At 37.8% G+C, this 12,002-nt stretch overlaps 1 protein-coding gene across 1 annotated transcript in view; it reads left to right on the forward strand.

The window, feature by feature from the left end:
* MAN2A1 (mannosidase alpha class 2A member 1) overlaps positions 1-12,002 on the forward strand; it is a 232,810-nt gene that overhangs the window by 165,240 nt on the left and 55,568 nt on the right. The window contains exon 13 of the mRNA XM_007529199.3: positions 5,977-6,142. Coding sequence (XP_007529261.1) covers positions 5,977-6,142 — 166 coding nt within the window. The remainder of the gene's footprint in view (positions 1-5,976; positions 6,143-12,002) is intronic.

Raw genomic sequence — 12,002 nt, forward strand, 5'->3', positions numbered from 1 at the left:
TACTATGGCCTATTTACATGATCATTGTTTTGCCTGATCTATCTTCTTTCTACCACAAGACCCGCCCTGCCTTCAGGCTATTAATTAATCCCACCGGTTAAAACCTTCACAACTGTTGCTAAGGGATTTTCTACCATTAGCAGGCTCTTTCCTTTTCTCTACCCCCTTTCCTAGCCATTTCCTTCCGACTTGCCACTTCTGGTAAAAATTATATAAAAGTGTGGTCTCTGATCGGTAAAGACACATTGTGTTCCCGCTCCACCATGACTTTCTGGTCTCTCTCTGACGTCACTGAGTAATCAGCAACACAGGTTGGCTCTGGTTGAGTTCTCTCCATCTCAGAGAGCACGTGCCCAGGAAGAAACACCTTCACGCTAGCCCTGCAGACGTTCGTGTTTGCTTTGTTCATACTTTTCTTTATATTCTTGGCACTGTCATTTCCCCCAACATTATGGGGGGTGGGTGGTGGTTATTAATTATCTTACTGATCTTAGGAGTATTATTGAGGAATGGAAATAATATGACAGCAGTCTAATAAAGCTATAAATGTTCATATTAGGTATTATTTATATGTAATAACTTCAAGTGGATTTTTGTACATTATCAATCATCAACTAAAGAGCATTTAAACAATGCTTCTTGGAGGATTCTGTTTGTCAGCCTCATACAGCAAAGTCATAAGATGAACACCTCAGAAATTAATACAAGATTTTATTGTGCCATTCTTAGATCTTATAAATTTTCTTTTAATTTTTGTTCACTGAGCAAGAGCCATTGGCATTGGTGAAGAAAAAGATCTTCTCATATGATTTTCGTATGACATTGGGACTAGAAGAGTCCCAAAGAAAATCCATGCTGTCAAAAGGGTGCTAAAATACTTGGTATGTGTATGAGTGAGTGAGAAGACAGCTGTGGAGATATCACTGAGTTCTAAGTCCTATTAGTGTACATTTTAGCTGGGTTGAGACTTGACAGTACACTTAACTGTTGGGAACCTTCTTTTTCTTACCTGTCCAGTGGGAAGGATGAAGACTGTGCTGTGAGCTGTGCATTTAAACATGAAGCCTGACCATTGGCAAACAGGAGATACTCCTTAAGTTACAGTCCCAAGGTTACTTTGACCAACAAATATATTCCTCTGACCTTGATTCAGTCCTATAAGAAAGTCTGCATAGTCCTGGTTTATTGATTGCTATAGTTATCTTCCTTGATGTGATGTGATCATGGGTACAAAGGGAATTCTAAGTTAACCCATCCTCAGGAGAATCTTCAAGGACAAAGCCACATGCACAGTGACATTCTAGTTCTTCCATAAAGTGATTCCACCCTTAACATCAGAATATAGGTGTTCTTTTATTGTTCTCCATTCATTTTTCTCCCAAATAAAAGAAATCCTTGGTTGCCCGTTAATTTGATGGGGCAGTAACATAGTGATTTGCCTTCATGAAATGAACTTTTTCATCATATACAGAAAATTGAGATAATTGCCTATCATCCCACATAAGAGGGTTTAGTGCCATGAAAATTAACAGAATAGGCTGGACTTGGTGACAGATAATAAGAGATATGCTAAAGCAACCTGAGGGATGGGAGGAGAAAAAGTTCTGAGCTTTCTATACTGTTATTTCCTAGATACAGTAGAAATAAACTGGGGCCAGGCAGTAGTGCAGTGGGTTAATCGCACATAGCGTGAAGCACAAGGACTGGCATAAGGATCCCGGTTTGAGCCCCCAGCTCCCCACCTGTGGGGGGTTGCTTCACAAGTGGTGACGCAGGTCTGCAAGTGTCTTATTATCTTTCTCTCCCCCTCTCTGTCTTCCTGTCCTCTCTTGATTTTCTCTGTCCTGTCCAACAGCAATAACAATAATAATGATAAACAGTAAGGGCAACAAAATGGGAAAAATGGCCTCCAGGAGCAGTGGATTTGTAGTGCAGGCACTGAGTCCCAGTGATAATCCTGGAGGCAAAAGAAAAAAAAAGAAATAAACTACTCCACTGTTCAGGATAAAAATAAGGTTCTTCTTTTCTGTTAGTATAGTTCACATAGTATTAACTGACAATAAGTATGATATGTGATATTTAGTGCATAGCTAAAGAACTTAAAAGAATTTGTGTGTGGAATATTGGCAGCGTAATAAGAATTTAACTATCAAACGTTAATAACGGTGAAAATTTAGCTAATTTGTGTGGTGTACTTATTTGCAAGGGAAGTAATTAATATGTGATCATGCTATCTCTGTATTCTACCAAAAGTGTACATAGATAACCATTTGTCTATGTCTGCTAAATTTACACTGCAATGCACTTGAAGAACATGCTATGAATCTCTAATTATGTTAAAAAATTATTTTCCTACAGCAGCATTATACTCATTATATAGTCTACACATTTAGTTTTTGAATAGATTCCTGGCATGATAATTACATAATCATTCAGTACAGTAGAAACATCATTATGGTCAAATACTAATTAGCTACTAAAATGAAACAAAACAGAACCTAGTTCATAGATTATTATATAAAGTGCCTTAACATTATACAAAACTGAATATATGGTTAAAATTATTATTTGCTTTAAATATGAGTCATTTTTTCCCTCCCGTGGGAAAGAATCTGCATTCTAGATACTAATTATCTAATTTATTGCTCAGGTACATGTTATTTTTGATTACCAAAACCTTTATGATCAGCTCTATGTATTAGAACATCTAAAGAACTTGGCAGTGGGAATTGTAGGCTCACTGTGTGTGACCTGAGGCTTCACTTTAATCTTCACCTTAGTCTTCAGAACATGTCTTCTAGAGTTCTTCACTTGCTAAGAACAGGACATTGAATACCTAAATCTTTCATTTCTGGAGTGTTGGTTTGAGTACCTTCAATACTCAGAATGAAAGGTGGTTCTCTAAATGTTCAGATTATATATTCTAGAGCTCTTCATCTTCTGGAAATGTAGGATTCAATAGTAAACCCCTTATTTTTTGGATGCTAATTTGACTATCTTTGGTACTAAGAATTGAGAGATCTTCCATTGTTTATCGTCCCCTCTTCACCTTGGGAACACAGTACAGCCCATTTGGTAACAGTGGCTCCTGAAAGTTGGGATTCTTCAAGTGTATTTGTGAGTGAACAATCTTGTGAAACATAAGGTCTGATAGAGGGAAGTGGGAGGGTGCATAGATGTTGATTAATCCCCTCAGGTAAGTCTGTTGAACAGGGGGTCATTATCCTATTATCCTTGCTTTTGTTGTTCTCCCAGTGAACAATTTGAGACAAATGCTTTATGTATTTTATACTATATCTGTTATTATTATTTACCAGAACACCATTCATCTCTGGTTATTGGTGGTAGTGCTGGCAATAAAATCTGAGAGTTATGTATGCAAGTCCTTTGCATGGTACTATATTCTCTCCTTGGTCCTTCATTTTACTTACTTTTTCAAAAGAGTTTATTTACTTGTTAATGAGAAAGAGAACAGAATACAAATGCTGGAGAGGATTAGAATACAACCGTCATATGTGATGCCAGGAATTGAGTTTGACTTTCGTCAGATGCTATAGTCACTACCTTCCCTCCCAGATTGCTGTTCACCTCATTTCTTTTTTCTCATGCTTTGTTTTTTTTTCTTTTCTTTTTTTATTGTTGTAATTATTGTTTTTATTATCATCGTTGTTGGGTAGGACAGAGAGAAATGGAGAGAGGAGGGGAAGACAGAGAAGGGGAGAGAAAGACAGACACCTGCAGACCTGCTTCACTGCTTGTGAAGTGACTTCCCTGCAGGTGGGGAGCTGGAGGCTTGAACCGGGATCCTTACGCCAGTCCTTGTGCTTTGCGCCACGTGCGCTACCTGCTGTACTACCTCCGACTCCCTATGCTTTCTTTTTATCTTTACTTTTACTTTGATCAGTGTAGGTATTAACTTTATTTATAATGGAATGTTTGTAATGCACTTGGAAGATACTGGACACATGTAAAAGAAATTACTAGGATTTCTAATGCATTAAATAATGCTAGTTTACTCGTAGCAGTCCTGATACAACTGCTTGGCTCAGAGGAAGCATTTGCTATATTACCTACAATTAGAAAAATATGTAGGAAAGCAAATACAGCATGAAGTGTTAACTAGTGAATTTGAGTTTTCTTTGTAACCAAATATCCTACTTGAAATATCCTTTGATTTATTGGAAGGTAATAATGATAATTGATTGTAAAGTAAAATCATAAATCATGCAAAGACTACGGATTCATTACTTCATGATGATTAGAATACTTACACTCACAGGCAAAGCCATAAACAATAAAGATGTGGCAGAGTTAAACTGTTGAGAAAAATAAGGATATTGGGTACTTCAACAGAGAATGCTAAATAATTCGAGAGAAGATGTTAGGAAAAATAATGACATCCTTGAACTTTTTTTACTAATAAGTTTTATTTTTTGAAATTTTAAAACTTAATTTTCTTTATTTATTGGATAGAGACAGCCAGAAATAGAGAGTGGAGAGAGAGAAAGAGAGAGAGAGAGACACCTGCAGCACTGCTTCACCACTCACAAAGCTTTTACCCTGCAGGTGGGGACCAGGAACTAGAGCGCTAGTTCTTGTGCATTCTAACATGTGTGCTCAACCAATTACACCACCACCCAGTCCCCATAGTCATTTAAAAACTGTCCTATATAAATTGTTACATGAAGGATGTGATGTCTGTATAAAGTTTTGGTATTTTTTAATTAATTTTTTATTTTACGCAATTACATGTCAACGGGTTTAAATCCACACCATTCCCACTACCAGAGTTCTGAATCTTCAGCCTCTCCACTGCAAGCCACCACAGTTCCCCCAAGGTTGTGAGCAAACCATCATCTCTCCAACTATCTGTCTACATTTTCTGTATAAAATTTTGTTGGAAACATTTTGTCTATAATCCCAGTTCATATCTTTTCTGTTCAGTGTACGAACTGTACATAGTCATACTTTAAATATTGCTGGAATTTGCCTTAATAACTAATTTACATTTTATTATTACCAATCAATTTTTTAAATATTTTGTATGTGTGTGGGGATGGGGGGTGTTTTGTTTTTTATATTGCTGGGCATTAACTGCTCTATTCCACCTTACTCAGAAAGAAAGAGAAAGGGAAAGACATCACAATATGGAAATTTCCCCCAGTGTGGTAGAGGCTGAGCTTACTGAAATAAAAATTTAGAGTCAATTTCAGTGATTTACCTCAATCTATTTTCTAGAATAACCCTGTTGACTAATAAAGACTTCATCTGTACAGTATATTTGTCAATTATGTGATTCTTCAAGTATGAATCTTATTTTCACTGTAGTTGTGTCTAAGGTGAATGTTAAGTTTTTATTGAAATTAATAGCTAAATTACAAGCAGCCATTTTATGCAATTTCTTAATCAGTGAGATTAGACAAGGACTAGGCTGTTAGTTGTATAGAGCTGATTGTTCTGGACAGATCAATAAAAACATCCACATATATATGTACATCATTTGCTAAGACTTGGAAAAATCATGATGTAATTTTCTGGTTTTTTTCTACACAAAAATCCATTGTGACTTTTCTGAAAACCCAGTAGTTTTATTATAATTCTATCAGTGTTTTCCATTTATATAATTTAATTTTACAATTTGAATAATTATTATTTTTGAAGATTTTTGGGAGGAAAGAGAAAGAACCAGACATCACTCTGGCACATGTGCTGCTGGGGATTGAACTCGGGACCTCATGCTTGAGAGTCCAAAGCTTTATCACTGCGCCACCTCCCAGACCACAGGAATAATTATTTAATAACCCTTTGTACTATGTGGTATTCGTAATAAAATAGGCACTTAAAAGGTTTTACTAGAATAGTCTTCAAAACTCTTCTCCATGTGTTGGCTCTATCTTTGAACTGAAGTCTTACAAAGAGAGTGAAAATATGTAAAAATAAGTGAGAACAACAATAGTAAAGCAGCTGTTTTTGCAGGTATCTCGTGGTCTTTAATCCTTCAGAACAAGAGCGAAACACCATGGTCTCCATCTCTGTGAATTCTCACATGGTACAGGTGTCTACTGCTTCAGGAAAATCTGTGGAAATTCAGATTAGTGCAGTCTGGGATGCAGCCAGCACTCTTTCACTGACAACCTTCGAGGTATGTTGTCACCACAATATAAAGAAAGGACAGTGTGTGTGTGTGTGTATGTGTGTGTGTGTGTGTGTGTGTGTGTGTGTGTGTGTGTGTGTGTGTGTGTTTTGGCTCACCCAGTTGTGCACGTGTTACCATGTGCAAGGACCTGGGTTGAATCCCCATTCCCCAACTGCAGGGGCAGGAGGAAGCTTCACAAGTGATGAAGCATATCTGCAGGTTTGTCTGTCTTTCTGTCTATATCACCCCTTCCCGTCTTTCCCCTTCCACTCTCAATTCTCTCTGCCCTATCAAGAAAAATAAAGTAAAAACGTAAAAAAAATTTTAAAAAATAATGGCCACTGGGAGTGGTGGATTCATTATGTAGGCATGAGCCCCAGCACCTCTGGTGGCAATTAAGAAAGAAAGGAAGAAAAAGAAAGGAAGGAAGGAAGGAAGGAATATATCGGGAGGGGAGGGGAAAAAGCCAATAAACAGTTTTCATGTCCCTGAACTAGCAGCAACTAAAGCATGCGAAGTTAAAAATATTAGCCAAGTAAAATAATTTTTCTCAAACTATTAATACCTTTATTAGCATATATTATTTTTTATTGGGGGATTAATGTTTTACATTCAACAGTAAATACAATAGTTTGTATGAGCACAACATTTCTCAGTTTTCCACATAACAGTACAAACCCCATTAGGTCCTCTGTCATCCTTTTTGGACTCCCCTCCCCACACACACCCCAGAGTCTTTTACTTTGGTGCAGTATACCAACTCCAGTTCAGGTTTAACTTGTATTTTCTGTACTGATCTTGTTTTTCAATTACTGCTTGAGAGTGAGATCATCCCATATTATCCTTCTGTTTCTGACTTATTTCACTTAACATGATTTAAGCTCCATCCAAGATGGGCTGAAAATGGTGATGTCACCATTTTTAATAGTTGAGTAGTATTTCATTGTGTATATAGACCACAACTTGCTCATCTGTTGTTGGACATCTGGGTTGTTTCCAGGTTGTGGATATTACAAATTGTGCTGCTAAGAACATAGGTGTACACAAATCTTTTTGGATGGGTGTGTTGCTTTCCTTAGGATATATCCCCAGAAGAGGAATTACAGGATTATAGGGTAGGTCCATTTCTACCCTTCTGAGAGTTCTCCAGACTGTTCTCCACAGAGGTTGGACCAATTGACATTCCCACCAGCAGTGAAGGAGGATTCCTTTGACCCCACAACCTCTTTAGCATTTGTTGCTGCTACCTTTTCTGATGTACAACATTCTCACAGGAGTGGAGTGGTGTCTCACTGTTGTCTTCATTTGTATTTCTCTGAAAATCAAAGACTTAGAGCATTTTTCATGTGTTTCTCAGCCTTTTGGGTCTCTTCTGTGGTGAATATTCTGTCCATGTCCTCTCCCCATTTTTGGATGGGGTCATTTATTTTCTTGTTGAGTTTGGCAAGCTCTTTATATATTTTGCTTATTAGTCTCTTGTCTGATGTATGGCATGTAAAGATCTTCTCCCATTCTGTGAGGGGGTCTCTTGGTTTGGGTATTGGTTTCTTTTGCTGTGCAGAAGCTTTTTAATTTGATTTAGTCCCATAGGTTTATACTTGCCTTAGTTCTTTTTTTGTAATAGGATTCATTTCATTGAAGATGTCTTTAAAATTTATGCGAAAAAGAGTTCTGCCAATATTTTCCTCTAAGTATCTGATAGTTTCTGATCTAACATCCAAGTCCTTGATCCACTTGGAATTTACTTTTGTGTTTGGTGAAATATAGTGCTTTAGTTCATTTGTCTGCATGTTTCAACCCATTTTTTCCAATGCCATTTGTTGAAGAGACTCTGCTTTCCCCATTTAATAATCTAGGCACCTTTGTCAAAGATTAGATGTCCATAGGTGTCAGGGCTTACTTCTGGGCTCTCAATTCTATTCCACTGGATGTCTATTCATGTTCCAGTACTTAGCAGTTTTGGTGAAAATGGGCCTATAATACAATTTGAGATCTGGGAGTGCGATGCCTCCAATTCTGTTCTTTCTTCTCAAGATTGTTTTGGCATTTCTAGGTCTTAATTAGTTCCAGATAAACATTTGTTCTATTCTAAAAATTGTGGTTGGGATCTTGATGGAGATAGCATTAAATTTGTAGATGGCTTTGGGTAGTATATTCATTTTGATTATGTTAATTCTTCCAACCCATGAACATGGAATATCTTTCCACTTCGTGTCTTTTTCTATTTCCTTGAGTAGTGACTCATAATTTTCAGTATACAAGTCTTTCACTTCTTTAGTTAAGTTTATTCCTAGATATTTTATTGTTTTGATGATATAGTAAAATGAATTGATTTCTGGATTTCATCTTCTTCTAACTTAGTGTTTGCATAGAGGAATGCCACTGACTTTTGTATGTTAATTTTGTAGCCTGACACCTTACTGTATTGCCTGATGATTTCCAAAGGCTTCTTGCTGGATTCTTTAGGTTTTTCTATGTATACTATCATGTCATCTGCAAATAGGGAGAGTTTGGCTTCTCCTCTTTTCTTCCAATCTATATCCCTTTAATTTTTTTCTTTTTGATTGAGGCAAAAACTGGGAGGGAAAAGAGAGAGATGAGGTGGGGTGAGGGGAAGATATGTAGCACTGCTTCACTACTCGAATTTGCCTCACTCCAGATTGGGACTTGGGGATTGAACTCAGGTCCTTGCTCATAGTAATGTATGTGATTATATGTAATCTACCAGCTGTGCTACTGTCCAGCTCGTATTTACGTTTTTGTAAGAATTTATATAACTTTTTCCTGAAGTGATGTAGTCATTACTTTTTAAGATTCTCAATTTCTTTGTCTACTCAGTTATGCATATTGAAATTAAGATTAATATTAACCTTCTAAACATCTTAAGCTACTTCCAAATTTTTCACTGCTAAGGTCTTACCAGAGGGGAAAGAAAAAAAAGTAATAATGTCCTGAAATAAGGGAGATGTCGGGCTACCTTTGCGGGCGGGAGAGAGAGACGACTAGGCTGAGTGGTATGCAGTTCAGTCTTTATTCATGTGGAACACAGTGCAATCTAAGCTGTCTCTAATCACAATCGTGTCCTTATATATACTGAGACGGAAGAGTAAGGTCCGAAGAGCATGTACATAGGATAGGGGGTGGGGAGAAGGAAAAAGCGTGCAAAAGAGTGAGGATTAAACCAATGCCCTGGAGGCAGGGCAGTGCTTAGTTAACAGTGGTTATGTAAATAGAATGCAGTGTTAAGCAGGGGGGATTAAACCAATGAAACAGAAGGGGTTTTAGAAGCAGAATTTAGAAGCATTACCAACAGGGAGACATAATTTTCTGAGAACTGTGGAACATTTGGACTTCAGTAATAAATTTTCATAGGCAAAGTTTCCTAAAATAAGCATACTAGACTGGACTTAAATTACTAGGAAGGTTGATCTTTTAGAATAAAGAATTCAGTAGATTTTTGTTTGTTTGTTTGTTTGGCTGTTTGAGGAGCAAGGCTGGTCGTCATGCATGATTTCACTGCTCTCAAGCTGCTTTTTTACTCAGATAAAGAGAGAAGTCAAGGGCCTGGAGGTGGCTCACCTGGTAGAGCACACACTTAGTGTTCAGAAATCAGGATTCAAGCATCTGGTCCCCAATTGCAGGAGGGAGGATTCATGAGTGGTTAAAGCCATGCTATAGGTGAATCTCTCTCCCTACCCCACTCTGTTCCACCCCATTCCCTCTCAATTTTTCTCTGTCTTTATTCTAAATAAATACAAAAAAGAGTATTTTTAGGAAACCAGGACACCGCAGCACCAGAATTTCCCCCACTGCTGTGGTAACCCCCAGGTAGTGTTAGAACTCAAACTTGAGCCTCATACCCATTCATGTGGGCTCACTGTCTAGCACCTGGAGTACTACCTAAACTTCTTTAGAAGAGCCAAAAAGCTGCCATTGCTTTTGCTTGGTTAAAACCATTACTGGAGGGAGTCAGGCGGTAGTACAGTGGGTTAAGCACACATGGTGCAAAGCACAAGGACTGGTGTAAAGATACCGGTTTGAGCCCCCAGCTCCTCACCTGCAGGGGAGTCACTTCACAGGCAGTGAAGGAGGTCTGCAGGTGTCTATCTTTCTCTCCCCCTCTCTGTCTTCTCCTCGCTCCATTTCTCTCTGTCTTATCCAACAATGATGACACCAATAACAACAACAGTAACTACAACAATAAAACAACAAGGGCAACAAAAAGGGAAAATAAATAAATATAAAAAATTATTTTATAAAAAAAGCCATTACTGGATAATTTTTACCTTCTATGCCTTGTTTCGTGTCTTCTAGACCCCATTTGATGATTGGTGGTGGCAGAAGTAATGAGCTTACTATTTATATTGCAGTCACCAGTTGGAGATCCTATTTTGTTTCTTTTTTAACAGGGGATTGAACTCAAGACCTTGCACATGTGCAATACCACTGACTGGTCATTGTGTCCCAATTTATTAATACTTTATGTTTTACTTAGAGAAAGTGGCTAGCAATATAGGAAGGAAGTAAAGAAAGAATGAAGGGAAGGAGGGCGGAAGCAAGAGAAATAAACTAGCTGGTGGTAACAAGACCGCTTTACAGTCTCAAGCTCCCACATAATGTCAGGCCTCAAACCCAAGGCCTCACGAAGAATAAAGCTTATGCTTTACCAGTTAAACTATATTCCAGCCATGCCATTTTTTTTTCTTTATTGGGAGAATTAATGGTTTACAGTCAACAGTAAAATACAGTAGTTGGTACATGTGTAACATATCTCAGTTTTCCACATAACAATTCAACTCCCTCTACGACCTTCTCTGCCATCATGTTGCAGGACCTGAACACTCTTCCCATCCCAGAGTCTTTTACTTTAGTGCAATACACCAAACTCAGTCCAAATTTTACTTTGTGTTTTCTTACTTTTCAACTATTTTTTATTAGTGGTAGTGATTTAATAATGATTGGCAAGATTGTGGGATAAGAGTGGCATAATTCATACAATTCCTACCACCAGAGTGCCATATCCCATCCCCTCCATTAGAAGATTCCCATACTTCCTCTAGGAGTATAGACCAAAGATCTCTATGAGGTACAGAAGGTAGGAGGTCTGGCTTCTATAATTGTTTCTCCAATGCACCTGGGCTTTGACAGGTCAATCCATACCCCCAGCTTGTTTCTATCTTTCCTTAGTGGGATAGTATTCTTTGAAGGTGGGGTTCCAGTACACATCGGTGAGATCATCTGCCCAGGAAAGGCAGGTTGGTGTCATGGTAGTATTTCTCAACTTCTGTCTATGAGTGAGATGATCCCATATTCATCTTTCTCTTCCTGACTTATCTCACTTAACATGATTCCTTCAAGCTTCATCCAAGATGATGTGAAGAAGGTGAATTCACCAATTTTAATAGTTGAGTAGTATTCCACTCAGCCACTCATCTGTTGTTGGACACCTGGGTTGCTTCCAGGTTTTGATTTTTACAAATTGTTCTACTATGAATATAGGTATACACAAATCTTTTTTGATGGATTTATTGGTTCCTTAGGATATATCCCCAGGAGGGGAATTGCAGGGTCTTAGGGAAGGTCCACTTCTAGCCTTCTAAGATTTCTCCAGATGACTCTCCATAGTGGTTGGATCAGTTTACATTCCCACCAGCAGTGCAGGAAAGTTCCTTTGTCCCCACAACCTCTCCAGCATTTGTTACTGCTACCAGCCCTACCATTTTTGTTTCTAATATACTGAAATAATATAGAATCATACTTACTTTTTTTCTCTTCTTTTTTTTAAATTTTATTTATTAATTTTCCCTTTTGTTGCCCTTGTTGTCTTTTTATTGTTGTTGTAGTTATTGATGTTGTCATTGTTAGG

Source organism: Erinaceus europaeus, chromosome 11 (genome assembly GCF_950295315.1).
Source record: "Erinaceus europaeus chromosome 11, mEriEur2.1, whole genome shotgun sequence".
Taxonomy (NCBI): domain Eukaryota; kingdom Metazoa; phylum Chordata; class Mammalia; order Eulipotyphla; family Erinaceidae; genus Erinaceus; species Erinaceus europaeus.